This window comes from Dermacentor variabilis, chromosome 11 (assembly GCF_050947875.1).
Source record: "Dermacentor variabilis isolate Ectoservices chromosome 11, ASM5094787v1, whole genome shotgun sequence".
In the NCBI taxonomy this organism is placed as follows: Eukaryota; Metazoa; Arthropoda; class Arachnida; order Ixodida; family Ixodidae; genus Dermacentor; species Dermacentor variabilis.
In genome coordinates this window covers 7,723,575-7,745,065 of record NC_134578.1, presented here as the reverse complement: position 1 = coordinate 7,745,065, position 21,491 = coordinate 7,723,575, and the positions used below count along the sequence as shown (strand labels likewise).

The window sequence follows — 21,491 nt, the reverse complement described above, 5'->3', positions numbered from 1 at the left end:
ATTAAGTGAGTGAAACATTTTTATTTGAGAGTGTGCTTGTCTGCAAATGCATCTACTGCCAAGGTACATCATTTTCATTCCTAGGTTTGGCCAATGGCTTATAACCACAATTTTCTCATTACAACGATATTTCAAAATAATGAACAGTTTTCAGGGGTCCTGCGTGATTCGTTATATCAAGATTCGACTGTATTATGCGCTTGGTATAGTCTAACTTCATTTTCATGAAGTTGCCACCGGCACCAAAATACCTTCATCATATTTAATATTCATCACAAACTTACAGTGATCACTGCATGGAGATCGATGTAAGACGTTTTCTTCCTGAAGTGGATATAAATTAGGCTGTTGGTAGTGATAAGCTTACCCACTGATAACGGCAAAAATAAATTTGTGATTAGATTTATGTGAAATAAATGCAAGCGCTAAGCCTCCAATACACCATCAGAAAGTCTCCTATCGATTTTGATGGCCCGTCGGTGGCTTGCCATGCCAATAAATGTCACAGAAGCAGTGATAAATTGCAAACGTGCATTACAGTGTCGTTATGCAACCGTGCAACTGGTGTGGTCACACGATATGGGTGCTGTAGGTTTGCCCAGCTGTTGGTCAAAACAAGCATGTTCATCTAGGATGTGCCATTTTCAGTTGATGTTGCTGAGAGTTTGATATTTCTGGTTAATAGAATGGAAAATTGGGCTATGTAGTTGGTTTACACTAAGCATGGTCTTAAGTAGCGCTAACTTCACGAAACACAAAAACAAAGAAGGGAGACACACATGATAAACTTCAGTTGAAAGTTGTAGCACTTGATGGGGGGTGTCCCCCTTGTTTGTTCACATTTTTCGTGAAGTCCATGCTACTTGAGACCATGCTTAGATATTTTTGGTATGAGAATACGCATTTCGAACTGTGAGCAAGCAGATATATTTACTCTGCTCTAACCAATAGTGCCTCTGATTTTGCATTTTCGGTTTTGTTGTAGCATTAGGATTCTACTCATTGAAATAAAGCCCAATCAGTCGAATTCTTGTTTCACTTCGTTATATCTGACAATTATTTATATCCATGTTCATTATATGGAGGTTTGACCTACGTCCAATGCCTTTAATGCATCTGCTATGGAATGCCCCTTATTCAATGTGAGCCTATGCATGACACTATCACCTTCTGATCTGGCACAAGAATACAAGAACAAGCATTTTTTTTTCTGTACCTAAATACATATGTAAGCACACAGTGCCTCTTTATTACATCATCAGTGCACATGCATCTATAATCCTCTCAATAATGTCATCATCTTGCTGTGCATAATGTGCATCTGTACTTTCTGTTACATGTTTCCATGAAAGGCGGCAGTAAGGAAATGGGGCTTTGTCATAACTTTTTTAAAAGAGTGTCCTGTAAGACTTTCTGAGTTTGCACTTCATGGAGTTGCGTAAAGCTCAGTTCACATGGTGGAAACTTACGCCCCCACTGCCTTTCCACCATGCCGCAGCTTTGGAGCAGCCTGCCACTTCCAGGTGGCTTGCATTGCAGCCACTCCGAGATGCGTAGGCGCCGCTACACTTACCAAGAGTATGTGAATCTTGTACTGGAGAGTGGCCAGCTGTCCAGCCATGACTACAGCCACAAGTCAGTGGAGGAGGACCCCCGCATGATGGCCTTCTTTGACACACTGGTGGGTTTAGTGGTGTAGCCAGAAATTTCGTTCGGGGGGGGTGCTCGCATTGCAGCTCAGCCTGCTCCTTATAGAACTTGTTGAAAGATCAAATACATGAATAATAACTGCATTGCTATTGCCAAAGATGCTGAAAATGAATTCTTGAACGCTACGCACTTTTAAGACAAGTAATATATGTACTTTTTCATATGAAAATATACTCGTACATTTCAAGAATTGTGCCCTAAATAACTGATATCAATGCTTCCATGTTTTCTGTCTATTTAATAAGTAAAGAAAATATCACACGAACTTTAGAACTATATCAGTTTGAAACCAGAAAATGTAAAGGCCATGAAATGAACAAATTGAGAGCAAATATTTCAATGAAACTTTGTTTACATTTTTGTACATATGCAACGGCCAGCGAAAAATCTCTGTATGACGCTGTTCTTTGTTACAATATACCGTGCAGGAGCTGCTATCACAGGTCGTGTATTGTGAGTAATTGCACTGAAATTACAGTTGGAACAGAGAGCACATACAAAAAGCAGGAATTTTGCAAAATATACGAGGGCAAATCAAATGAAAGTGAGCCAATGCAAGTATATCACAAACGGGGTACTTTATTTAAAAGTAGTCTCCGTGAGCATTTAGACATTTGTCCTACTGACTAACGAGTAGTGTGATTCCTGTCTCGTAAAACTCCTTGGGTTTCTGCTTAAAAAATTCTGTAACTGACTCTTTCCCTTCATCGTCCGACAGGAATCTGGTTCCCTTGAGCTGTTTTTTTCAATATGCCCCAAAATGTGGAAGTTGCTAGGCGACAGGTCTGGGCTGTACGGCGGATGTTGCAGCTTTTCCCACTTGAACTTTGCCAGTTTTGCGTTAACCACATCAGCGACGTGGGGATGGGCATTGTCATGGAGCAAGATGACCCCATTACTGAATTTTCCATGTCGTTTGTTCTTGATTGTGACATGCAGCCCATCCGGTGTTTCGAAACGATTGACAGTCTCTCCAGGTTTAGGCCCCTGACGATTGAAAAAGAGTCAACGGCACCTTTCCAGCAGAAATGACAGCCATTGCTTTCTTTGGGAGTGGTGAATTTGAATGTTTCCAGTGTAAGCTTTGCCGTCGTGTTTCAGGCGTGTAGTAGTGGCACCATGATTAGTCCCTGGTCACAATTGCAGACAAGAAGTTGTCACCCTCATTATGATAATGGATTTGATGACTCAAGGCAGTGCCAAACCTCTGCGTCTTCTGACAGTGGTTCGAAATTTTGGGCATCCATTATGCACACAAGAGCTGATAACCGAGATGTTCATGAATTATGGTGTGACCCGAACAGTAGCTGATGTTCACACAGCCTGCCAATTCATCGATGCTTATCTCACATTCTTGTCTAATCAGCTCATCAACCTTTGCAATTATGTTAGGGGTGATTGCATGGTGACTTTGGCCCAGTCTTGGATCGTCTTTGCAACTTTCATGTCCTTCTTTGAACCGTTTGCTCCAACGCTTCACAGGGGGCAATGAAATGCAATGTTCAGCTTACACAGGAGCCATATGGCGACTAATTTCTTTTTGGGAAACACCTTCAGCTTTCAAAAACCTCACAACACACAACACCATGCTCTTCAACTTCTAGAGTGTCCATTATGTCACGCAAACATCCTCAACTCAGTGTGTGAGAGCATTAAAAAACCTTTATCCTCAGACCTGCGTGTCACTTTTGTAAATGTTTTGTAGATGCTTGTGTGCTACGCGTATGCTTCGCAGATAACGAACCAAACCATTATTGCGCTGTATGGGTTGGCGCACTTTCATTTGACTCACCCTCATACGTTAGAAATGTGAAGATACAACGGAATATACAGATGCGAATATACAGCTGGATGACGGGCAAAAAAGTGTCACTGGAAACAAAGTTCACTGCACGTATATACAAAACCTCGCAACAAGATATACAAAACCTCGCAACAAGATATTTAAATATACGTATAAGTCTCCAATAAATCTACGTATCTAAGAAAAATTCACTGTATATAATGCGTCCAACAAGGCAAAAAAAAACATTTTGCAACCACAGATTCATAGATCACAGCGCCCCCTCCCTTCACTCCTCATGATGTAGCAGCACGCTTCCTCCCCGCTTTTCTCTTTTGCGCACACAAGACGGAGCCACCATCGTTGGCTCACCCATGCCACCCCCCCTCCCCTTACGCTTTCTCTCACACATACATCATGCAGCGTGCGGTCACGATGTCATCGCCCTTGGACTTTATACGGAACATGGGGGCGACGGCGATGGCAGAAATGCGAATGGAGTGTCCATATAATTGCTACCGCAGTAATATAGCAGGAGTATCCGGCAGCTGAACTGACCCGTGGCCCATTACTTTCCGCAAAAGAAGAAGTAACAAAATTGAACTTTCACCATGCGACAATTTGCAACAGTGCAACAATGTCTTTTTTTGCTTTTGCGGAGCGGGGACACTAAAATGAAAAACGCAAAGGAAAGCATGTTGGCAACAATCGAATGCCTACTTTGGATACCTAATTTCATTTCATTTATTTCATTTATTTTACCTGCAAGGTACATAGTACATTATAGAGGGGAGGGGCTAAGAGAATACAAAGTAAACATTGGTAAAAGTAACTCAAACAAAATAAATAACAACAGTAATGATTGCAAATTTTGAGTTGACATCTGATGATAACAAACAGAGATACAAAAGATACAAATACAAATGTGATGTGCACGATGGTAAAGAGGTTCGAAAAACATTGTGTGCAGTAGATTTACAAAATGCATTGTTAACTTTTTTGATCATGATGCTGATGAAAACGCTGCAATGAAGGGGATAAACTTTTCCAGTCTTTGCTAGTAATTTGTAAGAATGAATTCGCGCCCATGATAATATTGAAATGTGATATGCTAACTTTCTGATTATGATCACAGCGAGAAGAAATGAAAGGTGCTGGCCTGATCCAAAGAGTGTGTAAAAAGGTGTTATGATAATAGATTTTGTGAAAAAGAAATGCGTGAGTGTTTTCGGCAGTCGGGTAAGAGAGGCAGGTTTAATAAACATTTCATGTGTGTTATGCTTGCTGTCCGATAGAAGTTGTTTAAAATGAAACGGGCTGAGCGGTTTTGTATAGCTTACAGCATGTGTATTAGTGTTAAATGCCAGGGATCCCATGTTGATGAAGCATACTCAAGTTGCAAGCTAACGTAAGTGGTATACAGTAATTGTTTTAATGATGATGGTGCATGAGAAAAATTTCGGCGCAAGTACCCTAAAGTGCGGTTAGCTTTGGACACTATAATATCAGTATGCGATTTTTAAGACAAATTGTTAATTATAGTCACTCCTAAGTAACGATACGAGGTCACACATTCCAGTGATGTATTAGTGAGAGAATAATTAGAACTAGAGTTAGTACAAGAAACCCTCATAGTTTTCGCACTTCTTAATGTTAAGTTGTATTTTTCGCGTGCTGCACCAATAAGTTATCTTATTTAAGTCAATTTGCAGAGCTGTTACATCACAGTCATTGGAAATTTTGCGGTATATCACACAATCGTCTGCAAATAAACATATATTTGATGAAATATTAGTAGGTAAGGCATTACCTATTAATATTCTCAGGGATGCCTAAGCTGACAGGGGCTAAAGAGGAATTAGATTCATTAGCAATTAATGTGGCTACCGAAAGAATATTGAAGAAAACGTGAGACGCTTCGTCCACAGAGAACCATACACATACTGCTCGGTATCCTAAACCGCGAGACAAGACTTTCCGGAGAGGTTGCACTCAAGTGAATGCATTCCAACCCGTCAAGCCCCGCAGTGATGGCGGCGCATGACCATTGTTTCTTTTACTCATCTGCTAGCTAGAAAGCATCCAAAAGTCTGCCAGGCGAAAATCTACTCCACCAGAGAAAAACTAATGTGCATTGAAGTGTGCCGCACGGTGGCCGGGGCAACACAAGAAAAGCGCATGCGCTCTAGCTGGCTCTGGCAAGCCCACAGGTAGCAAGAACAAAAAACAAGAGGCTCAATGTGTCCTCGCGAATAAAAGTCAAAGTAGAAAAATACATCGGAATGTAGTTACCTTTGCTGGCTTTAATCTCTTGACATGGATGCTTTGGCGCTGGTGAAAAAGAAATGTTGATATTCTTTTCTGTGACGTGACGGCAAAAATGAGCCACTGCAATGCTTCGCCCCATCGGACCTGGCTGCGTGCTTTGTCAACTTGTCTCATAGTGTGTTGATTTGGCTTGTCAAGTTTTATGATCCGATGTACGACATTTAAAAAGTCAATGCACCTTCGGAGTCAAATGTTTATAAGAACATTAAACCCACAAAGTTCCAGAATTTAAAATCTAAAGCCCAACTTTGGAAATGTCAATGCATTTTTTGCATCAAAAGTCTATCAGAACTTTATACCTATTAAGTTTCAGAATTGAAATCCACGCCCTCCATAGATTCCGCGGCCTCCACGAGATGCTGCGACGAACGTGCCCACCGTCAAAACGCCCTTGAAACTTTGTGCTCGGATTGTGCACGAAGTTTGTGCCTAATTGTGCTCAGATTATGCTCGGATTTGTGCTCCTTGCATTGTGACTCCTGGTGCATGGGCATTGCCACGAAATCCCCATAAGAGCCCCCTCCCCCCTCCCCTTGGCTATGCCCCTGGGTGGGTTATATGAAAGCGTGCACAGCTGCAGACAGTGCCAGCACTGAGCCTTTGATGGGACATTCAAAGGCCAACTGTTAAAGGTCCTCACCAGGTTTGGGAGTTGCAAACAGACAAGAGCAGTGCATAGATTACGTCTGCAAAGTATCAAACTGCTGAATGGTGCTAAAACAGCTAAAGTTTTTAACAAAAGCCTGTGTTCCCTTCTTCTCAAGGGAGCCCCGCTTCCTGCTGGAAAAATCAAGGTCACATGCATATTAACCTCTGTCATATGCACTGCTTGCAGTGTCACTGATTATGGTATGGAACTTTTGTAAATCATTGTATGCATAATGCAAGAAACCATCAATAATGAACCATTTTTCAATACTTCCAGTGTATAATCAAAAATTTCAATGCAGCCTGGTGAGGGGCTCTTTTAGTGTTATCGTAACCTCTAGTGCTTTTTTCAGTGCCTGTCCAATGACACCGAAATCGAGGGCCACTTAGAGGTCGCCACTTTTGTAGTACTACCATAAGGCCAAAGCTGGTGGTTACTAATTCAGGCTTTGATGACAACTGAATCAGTGAATGCAATTTTCGTTCCCATCACTTTTTTTTTTCCTTCCTTTACTACATTGCCACCAGTCACTTTCCTGGCCTGGACTAATATTTCTGCTGTTAACATTTTATCTGTGTAGGTACTAGTGGGAACATAGTGATTGACGATTGGTGTTTGTTCAGATGTGAAAAGTTTTTCAGCCGGTATCTGTACATATGAGGCACGGACAGAAAAAAATTCCTCACTTCTAAAAACTAGTGGAGGTCACCTAAGGCCACAAAGTTTTGGAACCCTTGCAATACATCATGCTATTCCGAAGAATGAATAATGGTGTTTGCAGGTTGAACGAGAAGCTGAGGGTTGGTCGTCATCCGATTCAAGCCAGTGCAACAGAGCGAGGACTTTGTCATCATCGTCGTCATCTTCATCATCATCATCCTCATCCTCATCATGTGACTTGTCCAGCGAGGATGAAGAGACCATTCAACATCTGCTGAGCCTTCGCCGGCTGAGGCAGCGGGTCAACACATCGGATAGTGAGGACGGCTGGGTGCGATCCAGTCCCACTCTACCGTAAGACACAACTCTTCCCAGTTTATACATCAAGGACATCCTGTTTAAAAGTGAACTCGCCCATATTAAGAGGGCGTGCAAAGACGTTTAGCATGTAGTCGTAGTCATAATTTGTACTGGTCCAAATTTATCATTGTATTGACCATTCTAATGATCATGGTCATAAACTGTACAGTCGAACCTCGCTACAGCGAGCCTCATCCAACACGAAAATATCTTCATTACGTCTGATGTTTGTTAAAAGTGAACATGCTGATAGAAAGAATTGCAATCAGGTCTGTGCGAAAGAAACACAAGTGTGATGCCTCTGACAGGCCAGCAAAGGGTCTCCTGTCAATTTTGATGACCCACTGGCAACATACTAGCCCAGCACATGACACAGGAAGTACACTATATGTCAAATGCTGGTTTGGCATCGTTGTCAATATGCAACTATGTGATTAGTGAGATCACAGAAGATCTGCAAGCCTGCCATGCCACGCTGCTGGCTGCATCCACTGCGCAAAGTTGCTCTTGCTCAGTGTTTGGCAATTTTGCTACTACTAGATTACATATTTTGAGCTGCGAGCAAACAAATATTCATGTCATCATAACTGATCTCGTCTTAGATTTTGTATTTGCAGCATTGTTATAAGTCACCTTCCGTTAATTCGACCCTCACAGGGCCAATGAGATTGAGCAAGAAAAATGTAGCATGCCTCTGATTCTGGCAGGAAGAAAAAGATGAAATCAGTGAACTTTGCCTTCACAAAATGGAATTTTATTTACTTAATGTCCATCATCATCAATCTCAGACAGCATTTTATCACTGTCTGTGAAGAACTACAACATCTCATTCTCCAAATGATTCATAAAACGATTGATATTCTGCATTTATCAAACAACTCTACAACAATCACAAACAAGATGATGGACCATGCCTAAACTAATCGCTTTTCCAGTTGGTCCTGTGGGGCCTGCAATTTTCTAGAATGCCACAAACATGTGACGGAACTTGTTTCTGATAGCTATGTAAAATAACTTCTCGTTTGAATGTACTACTTGCATAGTCAAACTAAGAGTTGCACATCGTCATGCTAGTATGTGCAAACTTGTTTAGTCATTATCAATGGTCACCATGGATAATGACTGGCTGGCTGGCTATGATGCTGGCTATGCTGGCCATGACGGTAGACTTTCGCGAACAGCACAAATATGGTTTTTGTTTCATATGGAATTGCCCACCTGAGAAATTTTCGGACATTTTTTTTAAAGAAAGGTGCGTTAAAATCGGGTGAATATTGTAATAACATTCTGGAAGCTACTGCTAAGATCTCCCGAGGCAGACCGATAATAGCCATTTCCGATGGGAGATCACACATTTTCTACGCATTCACTGTACCCTAGGCGCCGCTGAAACAGATGCCATTGGGGTGGGGAACGTGCGTGGTGACCAGTCAACTTCAGATAATCTGGTGAAGGCTCATTTTAGGATTGAAATAACAAAAGTTTGGTCCCATAGAAATAAATGTATGGACGCCGGCAGGACCTTCAGTAAGGATCGAATTAACTGGAGATGGATTAGCTACTGCAGTAGCAGAATACTAATCAATGAAATAAGCACAGCCAACGAACATTTATACAGTGGAATCTTGTTAATTCAACCTCCAAGGGTAACACAAAATTATTCGGTCAAGCTCAGTCACGATGCTAACATCAGTAGCATATTATATCTGATATTTATGTCATTAGTCAATCACTTCATTGCTAAGGGACCACAGTTTGAATTGGTATGCTTGCCTAAGCGAATAGACACATATTGCAGTAATCTGCCGTAGTAGCTTGACACAGCGTGACTTGAGCGATACATACATGAAAGGCAGCAGCGCAGTGAAAAGGCGTCTGCACCTTCTCGTGTGCAGTGCATGCATTCGACACAGTGCTTTGCTCCCTTGGCAACGGAAGGCATGCTACAAAGCCTCGCATGCATGAAATTCTCCAAAATTCCCATCGCAGCGCAGCTCAGATGAGTAGATATACTGCAGCATCATGCACCCACTCGCAGGGCCTCGCGTTTGGTACTACCCTCGAACCTTGTTATAACGAAACATTATACAGCAAAATAATGGACAAATGAAGTACATAAATGAAATCAAGAGCTCGACAAAAACTCGTCTGGTCGGGTTTGCTCGTATTCAAGGGTAAAACAGACGCCAACCACAAACATTAAAAGAAAAGAAACCAAGACGGTGGGTGGGGGGGACGTCTTGGTTTCTTTTCTTTTAATGTTTTTGGTCAGCGTCCATTCTGCCCTTGACTAGAAGTAAATGAAATTCTCCTTGATATCCCCATAAAGATTCATGTATTCAAAGCTCCATTTTAATGAAGTAAAATTGTCCGGACAGTGAATATAACGAACTAGATTCGTCTCCAAAACCAAAAATCAACCATTCGTTGTGCATCGAGTATATTGCCTTCCACGTGGTTCAGCACTCGTTCGCTGCTGCAGTTCAAAACTCTCACGTCCTCACTTCGAATACTTTCTCACCACCGTGCATATCTGCGCAGAAGCAGCAGCAACGGCTCACTATTGCACTTCCCACTAGCCATTGCCGATGCACAGCAGTGTGAAAGATTAGTGCACTCACTTCTACTGCACACCACGCGGGCAGGAGCAGCTAGGCGTGGCCTCCAAGATCGCACTGGCGTCAGTGTAATCTCAGAGGCTGTGAGCTTGCCAAGCCAGCATGGCAAAGTTCGCTTGCCTCCTCAATCACACAGCACAGCACTGTGTTGTGTACCACGTGCTGTTTGACCGCGACGAGCCAAGTGAAAAGCGGATGCGAAAGAGCATCACAATGGAACAGAAGGCAGCTATCTAAAGGTTGTCGCGTCTGGTGCTAAATCACATGTTACACATGCCGAAGGTTTTTTTGTTGTTTCGTTAAAATTTCATTGCGTGCATGGCCATGTAGCCGTTCCGAAGGCCGCAAAGCAGTCTTCTTATTATTGCAATAGCAATTATATGGAAACTCCAAGTGCATTTCTGCCGCCAGCGTCGCCGTGAAGTTTTGTATAATGTTCGAGGGCGATAACACCATCGCCGCGCACCCTATGCTGTATGTGCGAGTGAAGGCGTGCAAGGGGGAGCCGACAGTCGCTGCTCAATCTCGCCCGCGCAGTCTTCTGTTGGCGCAAGGCACCGGGGAGAGGGGAGAGAGAGTGGGGGAGGGGGCGGCATTCTACTCATAATCTCATAAACAGCTGTTCACGGACACTGGAACAAGAACATTAAAAAACATGTTGCATTATTCTGTTTGTAATGACAATATAGGTGGCAGAAATGCGAGCCTTGCCAGCATGCAGCAAGGAGCTAAGAAAAAGGGACATCAGGGTAAAAATAACATTCATAAGCTTCTGACTTGCCTAAACTTTACCATGAATGCGACAAAAGGGCAATTTTGGTTAACTAGAATTATGATTTCAAGCGTGCAGTTCTACAAAGTCTTTCTGTCGTAAATTCGTACATTATGCGTCTTCTCGGCCATCATGTGCACCCACATGTTGCGTGCCTTTTAAGTTGAGGCTGTTGTAAAAACAAGGCATAGTTGGACCCAAAAGGCGAAGTATCGATTGCGATAGCAAGTTACTGGACAGCTTATGAAGTAAGGATAGCAGTTTTATCGGCCGTATAACCTTGTAAACATAGGCACATTAACTAAATTAATAAGCATGGTGTTGCACGCACACAAGCAAACATGAACACATCTGACTCACGACCACGGAAACTCGCTGTCAAAACGGTGGAGTTAGGAAGCGCGACAGCAGCAGTGAGCGAACTGACCTTCGTGCTGTGTGTCGCATCAACGCGAACTAAGCTGTGAAAGCAGTGCATGGCAGACTGTGTTCCCGTTGTACGTGGCTTCCAAAATACAGCGGCCCGAGCCACTCGGCGTAGAACGCTTCCCCCCTCCCTCCTCTCCCCTCGAACACTTTCGCTCAATGGAAGGCGGCGCACTTCCTCCCCGCCGTACGCGAGATTGAACCACGATCGCCGGCTCACCCTCCCACGCTGTCACTCGCACATACAGCATACGGCACGCGCTGACGACTTTATCGCCCTTAGACTTTATATAGAACCTCGCAGCGACGGCAAAAATATGCTTGGAATGTCCATATAATTGCTATTACAATAAATCATCTCTCTTGAAGGTGTTGGTAAAGTGTAGAAGAATGGAGAGCGGGCCCATGGGAAGTGGTGGCAGACGGAGCAAGTGAAGTGAAATAAGTTGAAAGTATCTGACAGTCCGGCCGCCGCGTTAACCAGAAGAAGCTACAGACACTCTGGCTGTTTCGGGTGCACTGACAGTCATTGATGTTGGTTAAGGAGCTCAGCAATAGCCATTTCAGTCTGAAGTTTCAGTGGGTACCGGCACATGTTGGACTCAATGAAGCATCAGATTAAAGAGTGCCAGTGAATGACCTCTTATATAAAGATAAGGCACTTCTGAGCACTTTGTATATCACCTGACGATCCAAGAGTGGTTCAAAGAATTCACCACACAGAAGGTATACGCTGTTTCATAGAGTAAGGACTAGCTCTGCGAACACTCCAGCTTCGGCCTTCAAGGTTGGAGAAGCTTCTCTGCTCTACCCTAACTGTGATGAAATTGGTGAAGCAGAACGGTTCATCTGGTCCTGCCAATACTTCGGTGAAAACAAATATGCTCTACTTGAGGCTTTGCACAAAACAAAATTTCTTTGTGAGTGCAAGGAAACAGGTAGCCTTTCTCAAAACACCTAAGTTTCTGAGAGAGGAAGTGTCGCGCCTCTTTGCAGCTTTTCTGAGAAACTGTGAACTTTCCGACAAGTGTGGATCATTCTTAGGGATGGTGAGCTTTTCATTATGCAGTAATGTAACAACCCCCTTTTTCTTTTTTTAAAGCGGCAGTAGAACAGAGCAATCGCTGCCACTATCTGCCAGCTAGCCCTGCCCTAAACAACACCATCCCCACTCCCACCATCACATCTTAGGTTATATTATGGAGTTTCTGATGGAGCCATGGCCAGTACGACATTTTTAGAGACATTTACTTGCCGTAAATTCTGTTACTTGTGTACAAATCTACATCAACAGAAGGAACAAAATTATCTACGCTGCAAGCTACAAACACTTGCTTTTAAATAAAATGAGCCATGAAAAAGTTGTTCTTTTGAAGTATCTTTATTTGCATTCAAGCGAATGGGTATTGTACTAAGTGCACTTTTCTGCATACGTATTTTATAAGCCCATCTGTCGCAATCATGGTAAAGTTTAGGCAAGTCAGAGGCTTATGCACATTCTTTTTACCCCGATGTCCCTTTTTCTTAGCTCTTTGCTGCATGCTGGCAAAGCTCTCATTTCTGCCACCTATATTGTCATTACAAACAAAATAATGTAACATGTTTTTTTAATGTTCGTATTCCAGTGTCTGTGAACAGCTATTTATAAGATTTTGAGAAAAATTAGCCATGTTTTCTTTTATTTGCATTTTTAAATAGTGTTCATTTTTATAAAGAGCTTACCGTTTGAGGCAAATTGTAAAAATAATAATTTGTGATACAGCAACAATATTTAACAGGTTAAGGTCTCAGAGCCCACTAAATTTCAAAAGGCTACGTGCATTGGTTTAGTAGATAAAAATTCCTAAACATTGCAACTTTTGAAGAGTGTATCAAATTAAGGAATTTTTCTAAAACAATTCCATTTTGCACAGAAACCTCAAACAATGCTATATGTCTCTTCTTTGTGTATACATTTTACACAAAAAATGTATTCTTTGTAGCCGTAATATTTTCTATTTCACATTGTTGTGAATTTGCAACAATGTCCAGTGCATGAAAATGGTACCTCCACACTGAAGAATTTCGGTTTTTTCCTCCTTCACTATCCATTTGGCAAAGAAGCCAAGTTCACTTTTGTGCTACCAGGTCATATATACAATTCCAATACGTGAATTTTTAGACCCGTGTTGATCTCTTGTGGAATCACCCTATAACGAGGTTTGAGTGTGCCTGAAATTGACAAGCATGGCATGGAGGGCTCTGTTGATCGGCATTTCTGCAGCACCGCTTGGGCAGCCCATCAGGACCACTGACAGGTCAACAAAGAAACTCCCATAAAGGTGACAACAAAAGGCGCATTCTGTGAAAGCGGTAATGACCGTCAGGGCCAGGCTTCTCATATCACTACAAATATCTAGCAGAGAGCCCACTAATCAATGCAAAGGGTCAATGTCGATAACTTTCGTGGGAACAGTGTCGACTTCAGATTCTCAATTGCTACTGGGTTGCATCGTTTGCAGGGGCAGTCACGCAACATTGAAGGTGGAGTCCAGCAGAATGGCGCAATGCCATGGGTGGGATTTAGCGAACAGTTTGACCATATCATTGGCCGAGAAACAGTCAGCAAATTACCTAGTCTAGTTACCTAGGGAAAACATCTGTTTCAAAAGCGGACATCTTTGGTGTAGTGACGTGTGTGCTCAGACGTAGTAAGACCAGACATGTAATGTGGTCCAACACGAAGAATGCTCCCATATCTGTGGATCCAATTGCAAGTTGTAAAAATGTAAAATAAGCCCATTCATTTTCTTTAAGGTCCCGACCTCCTCACCAACATGCAGCTCTCGATTATAAGAGACACGACGACGGCGTGGGTCTGCTTAGCCAGCTTAGTGCCATGCGCCTGTGTAGTGCAGGCCAGCTATCGTGTTTTGGGCGCTCCAGCGGCATAGACAAGTGTCCCTCTGAATGACAGCTGAGTCCGAACCACAAACTCCAGAGCCGGATCTCAACAGGACATAGCAGGGTTTGTTCTGTTGAACTGAATTTAGAATGTCAAAGGTGTGTGCAGTTAAGGCACTGTGATGCAAGACAGCAAGTGCTGAAAGCAGTGGTGATGTCATGGTTATCATTCCTGGGTGCCATTTACCATTGGCAGTAGCCTTTCTTCCTACTTTGGTGCCAAAAATTGAACGCCAGGGTAGACAGCCTTGCTTGCTGGAACAAAATATGACGCATCCTTTGTTGCTAAAGGTGGTGAACTACAACTCTACTTTGGGAGTATTTATCTGAACACATGTAAATGGAAAAATCTTATTGTTTGGCATTCACTGAAATTTTGATGATATTTTGCATGTAAAACAAACGTTAAAATCTAGACTGTTCGAAGCAGGTTTCTTATTTGGGCCCTTAATTTCCTTTACAGAAGTTGCTAATAACGATAATTGGAAGGTTAGACAGAGCAACAATTTGCTCTCATTGCATTCCTTGAATCATGCAGGTGTTATAATACCCTGTTTACCAAAATTGAAGAAAGTGATCTCTCGCTAACGGTTTTGTAAAATTATGTAAAGGAAGCTTGCACAAAATTAGAATGAAATGATATAGACAAAACTGAGCCTAATATTCCAACATTAAGCACTTATTAGGTGTCTCAGCACCATAACCCTACGAATGAAGATATCTTTTCTTTAATTCCAGTCTTTGACGAGGCTCCCCCCATTTTGATAACTTCACCACGTCATCAGCAGTCGCCACTTTTTGGCTTCAACAAGCCCATTTCTCCTAGGCTGTTTGCAAATTTTTAAATAGCAAGCTGCACGAAGAAGAAAAGTTTCATTTTCTTTCACAATGTAGATGGCACTAATAGGTAATCTCAGCATCGCTTTAATTGAATTAGATTTTCCACACTATTTGCAGTCATATTTCTGTATTCTAACCCTGTTCTTAAATACATATAGGTGTCTTCGTGCACAACTAGAGGACAAAAACATATAAGTGACAGACACACGTGTCTTTGTTCTCAGATTGTGGGCAGAAACCCTTTCGATATGGACTACACTTACCAACTTGCTCAATTTAGTACCGCACTCGAACGTTGCTGAGCATAAGTAAGCCATTGTAGCACAGTGCTTTTTTTTTTAAGGAGGTACCCTTCAGAGTTTAAACACCCACTCACCAAGCCCATTCAAAAATGTTCGCTATACAAGAAGCTGTGAAGCGCAGCAGTCCATGGAATGTTCTAATGCAAAAGTTTTAAAAAAAGAACAGTTCAGTGTCACCCAGTACGAGAGCAATTTATATGTTGGGAGGCCATTACGGCATGACGCGAGCTGCTTGCTCACAACAGAAGACTCCATTGCCTCTCCCACATCAGAGTGGAAGACCTCCGCCTCATTTCTTTTGTCTCCTTTCATTTCTTGCCACGTACCGCATTTCTATAGACAGTTCTGTGTACTCTGTGTGTCACAGAAATTCCAGAGTTCACGCTGATGCTGTCTATTTGTGTGCTACAGACAAAGCGCCTAATGTGGAAACGACATTGTGCTCGTAGCCAAAGTTGCTGCCTCGAGGAGAAGAGTACACAGGCTTTTGTTTGAATTTTCATGTGTTTTCACAGTTTAGATCACACTAATACATTCGAGTTACGATAGTCACCACATGGCTACACATAACGCTTGCCTGTTTGTAACGCCCAAACCTAGCGAGAAACCCTTTTGAGCAAATTTGCACATCACAGCCATCTTCCTTCTGCTGCAGGCCTGTAGGAGGTGAACCAGAAGAGGAGCCGCAGTCCAGCCAACCGGCAGACGAGTCCAGCAGGTGAGGATGGCGATGATGCTTTCTGCTGTTCCCGTTGCAGAAAGAAATCAACAGCTGCCCGGCTCATGCCAGCATTGAGAAACAGAACAAAAAATGATGTCAAGGTTACCTTTGAGCTTTCCAGCACTGTTACCAATCAATGCCTTTTGCTTGGACTCTTGTCTGCTTGCACTTTTTGTAGGAGACATCCATCACCAAAGTTTGGCAAGCATTCTTTTTAACCATCAGAACTGATGGTGGTTGTCACTCGACAGCATTAGACACAGATGACTGCCAAACAATGACTGCCTTACACAGAGCTACAATATGTATATAATTTTAATGAGTCTGTCACCATCGGTCACTGCTACAGTGTAATGCACATTTCGCCTATAGTGGTGACAGATTACACCACCATACCGTTGCAGAAAAACAAAGTTCACCAACGATTACGATACTACCCAATGCGAAATTTGAGCACAGCTCTATACGTGCTTTCATTACGCTATATATTGGCTGGCATGGACAATGGTCTCGTGCGGTACGTTGCAAACGTAACGAAGTGTGGCGCCATTGCCTTCCTTATCTGGAGATCATGAGAGCCAGCGCATGGGGCTAGCGCAAAGGTGACACGTGGACACAGTTCACAGAAGCCACCGCCAACAAATCTTCCAGATGATGCGAGACTCTGGCACCGTCTCAGAGCCATCATCACCGCACTACGCTTTTCTTCTCACACTTTCGCCTTACCCTCCTCCGCTTTCCACATCATGGTTCCGCTGTACCCTCCTCTCCACTTTCCTCCTTGTGCCTATTCTGTCTCGCCGCATTTTTCATCCCCTGTTGTGCACCGCGTTCGCTTTGTTATGCCAGGAACACCTACGCTCGCCGCAGGTACGGGCACGTAAGAGATGCACTCTAAAATCAACATTTTAAAGTGATAGCTTCAAGGGCCCCGTTACGCAGCGAGCACGGGGCCGCCAGCATTCAGGGTGAGTAAAAACTCTATGAATCACTATGTGTTCAAGGTTTCTACCAATCACAGAGCGGCGATTGGTTCCTCGAACACCACCAAATGGCGCTCACCTACATGCATTAGAAGCAGCGGCGCCTTTGGCTGTGCGGGAGAAAAAAAAAAAAGAACCAGAATGCTCTTCTTCGTGTATAGTTTCACCGTGAGCGTTTCCTGGTAAACATTGCGGTTAGATAAGCTGCAGTTGCCGGGCTTCGAAGCGTTTCTTTCGAGGAACCCGTATAGGTTTCATTAGTAGCACGTGCTCGGCTATGTTTGGGTGTATGTCTCATTTTCCCTTTATTAATTACTTCTCTCCATCTTATGGGTTCCCACAGAACTATTACGTCAAACTCTTGCCTTTGCTTCAGAGTTGTTGATAAATTCGACTTCGCCTGCCATCTGCTAGCCACCTGGTTAGCTCAGATGGTAGAGCGGCTGCCCCAGAAAGGCAGTGGTCTCGGGTTAGAGTCCCAGACCAGGACAAATTTTTCTTCAACTGCGAAGCTTTTCTTTCTAGGAACCCGTATGAGTTTCCTTTGTAGCGCTCAGCTATGTTTGGGTGGATGCCTCATTTTCCTTTTATTAATGTTTTCCCTATTTGTTGGAACTGGCATATAAGCATAAACCTTAGATAATGTTTTTATCCAATGATTAGAGGACGCATGCTCAATAGATTTCGTGCATGTCACTATTGGTGGACGTTGACCTGCTATGCTGGTGTACGCAACAAAAAAGTTGAACGCAGCCCATCAAGCATTATTTTCATGCAGTATAGTTCTCTACTGTATGGACTGGATACTTGTTGATACGTTGTACACAAGTGAAAATGTACTCAAAAGTGGCACATTGAAAGTACAGGCCCAGTATATGCACTCTCGAGCACTGAAATTTACCGGCATTGGTATTGTGCAGCAATGCTGGCATCCTAGAGTTTCTCACAAATACTACTGGAGCGAGCAAGCACAAACACTAGAGGGAATCCTGGAACTAGTTTCTTCGGGAGTGTGGGTATTATTTATCATTGTCAACAAAATATTGCGTTCCGAGTGCAATGATTCGAATTGATCATGCATGTGCAGAGACACTTATTGTGCACGTACTTATAAAGCGCAACAGATAAGGCCTGAAGCCAATAGCTGAACAATCATGGTGTCAGAGTGCCCTCTAGCAAATTTTGTACAGAAGTATGGCCTATATCCCATGATCACCAAAGGAATTTGCAGGCACATGTGATGGTAGAAAAAAGTGTCTTCTAATCCTGCGATAGTGCTTGCACGTTCCTCACGATGCCCTAACTAGCATTTATGCCATCATTGCAAAGCCTGCCACTTGTTTTATCCATTGCATGCGGACGATTCCAGCAGCTCTTCAAAGTGTGTCTCACAGACTCAATGTTGGTGGCATTATCTAATGGTGTTTTTCACTGGTCGTTCTGGAGCAGTCAATCCAATCTGCCAGTGGAGAGCAAGAATGCTCCATGATGGATCATACCGGAAGTCTGTGCGCACACGTCACACAAACCAACTTCTGCTCTGTATGTTTCCATGGCAATTAAAGTCGCCGTCCCACAGCGTTTGTCCCACTTCCGTCCAAATCCGCGCCTCGGCAATGGAGCAAATGAAAGCAATCTAGCATGGAGCCAGTTGATCCAACACAACCAGAAGAAAGTGCGAACCTGCTACAGATTAGTCAATGAAATCCGGATTTGCAGCCGCAGAGCAAGAAAATCCTGCTCCTGATCGCCTAGTTAAAAACACCATAACACAAACCTTCTTTGCCACACGTGAACTATAACTTTAGGATTGACTGTTGGGCCAATTCACCTTGCATTCTAACAAGGATGTATTAGTACTGGAAACATCTTACTCATTTGTATCAGCCAGATGAAATGATGTGTAAGCAATCACCTTATGAAGCATGCACACTTGGTCATGAATGTTACTTTATTTGGATGCTAGGTGCAACTTCAGGAAACAAAGGTTTGGGGTAAGAACGGTTGTCTTCGGAGCCATTCTGTCGTGAACAGAAGTGCTTCTATCTGTATCAGTGATGCATCTACAAGCTTGCGCACTTCCAGTATAAATTCACGAATGATGCTCTTTGACTTGCGCACTTTTTTATGTCATAGTCTTGTGCAGTGGCGTGGTGATGTGATGGGGTGCATGCACTCCGAATAGTAATGTTATTAAGCAGTTACTACCAGTGCTTATCCTTTTCTGTTAAATTTGTGTCTGTCCTGCATTTTGCTTTGAACAAGGGTCGATAGTGCACAATGCTGCACTGAACTGTCACTTGGGGCCTTATTTTGGAGCTTGAAGAAGCCTACACATGCATTAAAGTACTCGCAAGTACACACTCCCAGTGTTTCCCAATGTCTTTCAGAGAGAATTAGCTAGAACTTCGCAAGTGGGCACTACCAAGAGGGCACAGATTGTATAGGCATGCCCAATGGGAAGGGTCCCTTGCCGCCAAAGTAGAAGAGGCAAGTGCAGCGTGTGCCCCCTCTTTCTCCATCATTCGCAGCCCCGCCAGCGAGCGTGCTGGCAGACCGGAGTTCAAGAGGCCCCGATGCAACTTCCGCAACCAGCGCTCGTACAGACGGCGACGGCGGAGCGGCAGCTCGGACAGGCAGTGACGACACCAACGCCCGGGTCATGTTTTCGGGAGGGGTCGCGCACTTACAGATTTTTTTTAATATAAGACACTCGTGGTTGTTTTGCTACTACAGGTCGGGTCGCACCTTGAAGCCGGGCCCCTTGGGCGGCTCGGTGAGCGACGTCAGGCCGTTGGCCGGCTCGCACGAGAAACGGCCGCTGCGCGGGCCGGGCTTGGGCCTTTCGCCGCGCCGGAACGCGTCCAGCAGCTCCTCGACGTCCTTGGCCTGCAAGTCCTCGTAGTAGTCGTCGTTGACCTGGATCATGGGCGCGTTGACGCAGGCGCCTAAGCACTCGACCACGCTGAGCGTGAACAGCCCGTCGGACGTTGTCTCGCCCGGCCGGATGCCCAGCTTGCGTTCCACGCACGCCTGAATGTCCTCGGCGCCGCGCAGCATGCACGGTGTCGTGGTGCACACCTGGACGTGGTAGCGGCCGACGGGCTGCCGCATGAACATGGTGTAGAAGGTGGCCACCTCGTAGACGCGCATACGCGGCATGCCCAGGTAGTCGGCCACGTAGTGCATGGCGGTCAGCGGCAGCCAGCCGTGCTGCCGCTGCGCCAGGTCGAGCAGCGGGATGACCGCGGCGTTCTTGTGGCCCTCCGGGTAGATGCTGGTGATCGCCTCGGCGCGCTTCGCGTTCTCGGGCGTAAATTCGAACTTGACCTTGGCGTTGTTGTGCTCGTCGTCGCGGTGGACGAACAGTTGGTCGCTGCGCAGCGCCGCCGAGCCTGAAACGCCGCGAAGGCTGGTGCTCTGCCGCCAAAGAGACGCTGTCCGCACGGCCCACCGGCTGGCTCGCTGCATCTCGCTTGTTTCGGAGTGCCGCTGTGACTTTGCGATGCCCTCGCTCGCCGAGAGCTGTACGGTTTTCGCGTGCTCTTGGTACAGAGTAGTTGAGCTTTGATGCGTTTGTTGCCGCCGCCGCGGATAACTGGAAACGCAAGCGAGCAGTCGCGGTCAGTTCAGACTGCTATGAACGGTTTGCCTTTGGTACAAACCTTTGCAGATCGCTTCGTGTCCTCGGTGGACGTGCAAATAGTGCAGGAGAGGACAGACGTGAACGTAACGGGAGGAGAAAATGCGTAGTGATGCAACGGCTCCGCGCACGTGCATGTGAGACGCCATGTCCACCTAAGTGTGGCGCTGACGTCGCCTTCTCGCCATACTCGTGGTTGCCTTAAGAGGCAGGCAACCCGAATTTCGATTCGCTGCCTCGTTTGTTTTGTTTTTTCTTAGAGAGTTTGTGTTTATCTGTGTATGTTTACTTTATTTGATGCACAGTGACGATTTCACGGTAAGTGTACGGTGCAAAGCTGTTAATAAAGGGAGCGATGTTTCTGAGCTACCTGGCACTGTGGAGTCACTAGCGACGCCGACTTGTACGTACCAAGTAGGATTGTATATATATATATATATGTATATCCTCCTTGCTACGTAGGTAATGCATGCTTTGTTACCGCATTCAGCAAGAGGCTGCTGCTCAGCGAACTTCGGTCAGGGTTATGAGTACAAGTAGATAATTATCGCACAAGTCGTCAAACAAAAAGTTTTCATATCAAATATACGATGTGCAAAATGTAGACGCTGCGAATAATTATTCACTTAAATCTAAGACATACTTATTAAACAGTTATCAGTAACCTTCCCCTAGCTACACTGAAGCCTGGGTCAACGCAGGATGCTGTAGCGGATGGCCCCGCATTTTTGCTTGCCTTTGTATCCTGCCGGC

At 44.3% G+C, this 21,491-nt stretch overlaps 2 protein-coding genes across 2 annotated transcripts in view; one reads left to right on the top strand and one right to left on the bottom strand.

The window, feature by feature from the left end:
- Window positions 1-21,103, top strand: part of LOC142564250 (DDB1- and CUL4-associated factor 5) — a 32,876-nt gene extending 11,773 nt beyond the window's left edge. Inside the window, exons 5-8 of the mRNA XM_075675171.1 lie at window positions 1,499-1,681; window positions 7,252-7,484; window positions 16,047-16,109; window positions 19,627-21,103. Of these exons, the coding sequence (XP_075531286.1) occupies window positions 1,499-1,681; window positions 7,252-7,484; window positions 16,047-16,109; window positions 19,627-19,738 (591 nt within the window). The 3' untranslated portion in view covers window positions 19,739-21,103. The remainder of the gene's footprint in view (window positions 1-1,498; window positions 1,682-7,251; window positions 7,485-16,046; window positions 16,110-19,626) is intronic.
- ND-24 (NADH dehydrogenase ubiquinone) lies at window positions 19,756-20,566 on the bottom strand. The gene has a single exon (XM_075675188.1). It carries the CDS (start codon window positions 20,564-20,566, stop codon window positions 19,826-19,828), a length of 741 nt encoding a protein of 246 aa, XP_075531303.1. The 3' UTR covers window positions 19,756-19,825.
- Window positions 21,104-21,491: the final 388 nt, after the last annotated feature.

Coding starts and splice junctions, on each gene's coding strand:
- ND-24 (XM_075675188.1), bottom strand. CDS start 20,566: ATGCAGCGAGCCAGCCGGTGGGCCGTGCGGACAGCGTCTCTTTGGCGG.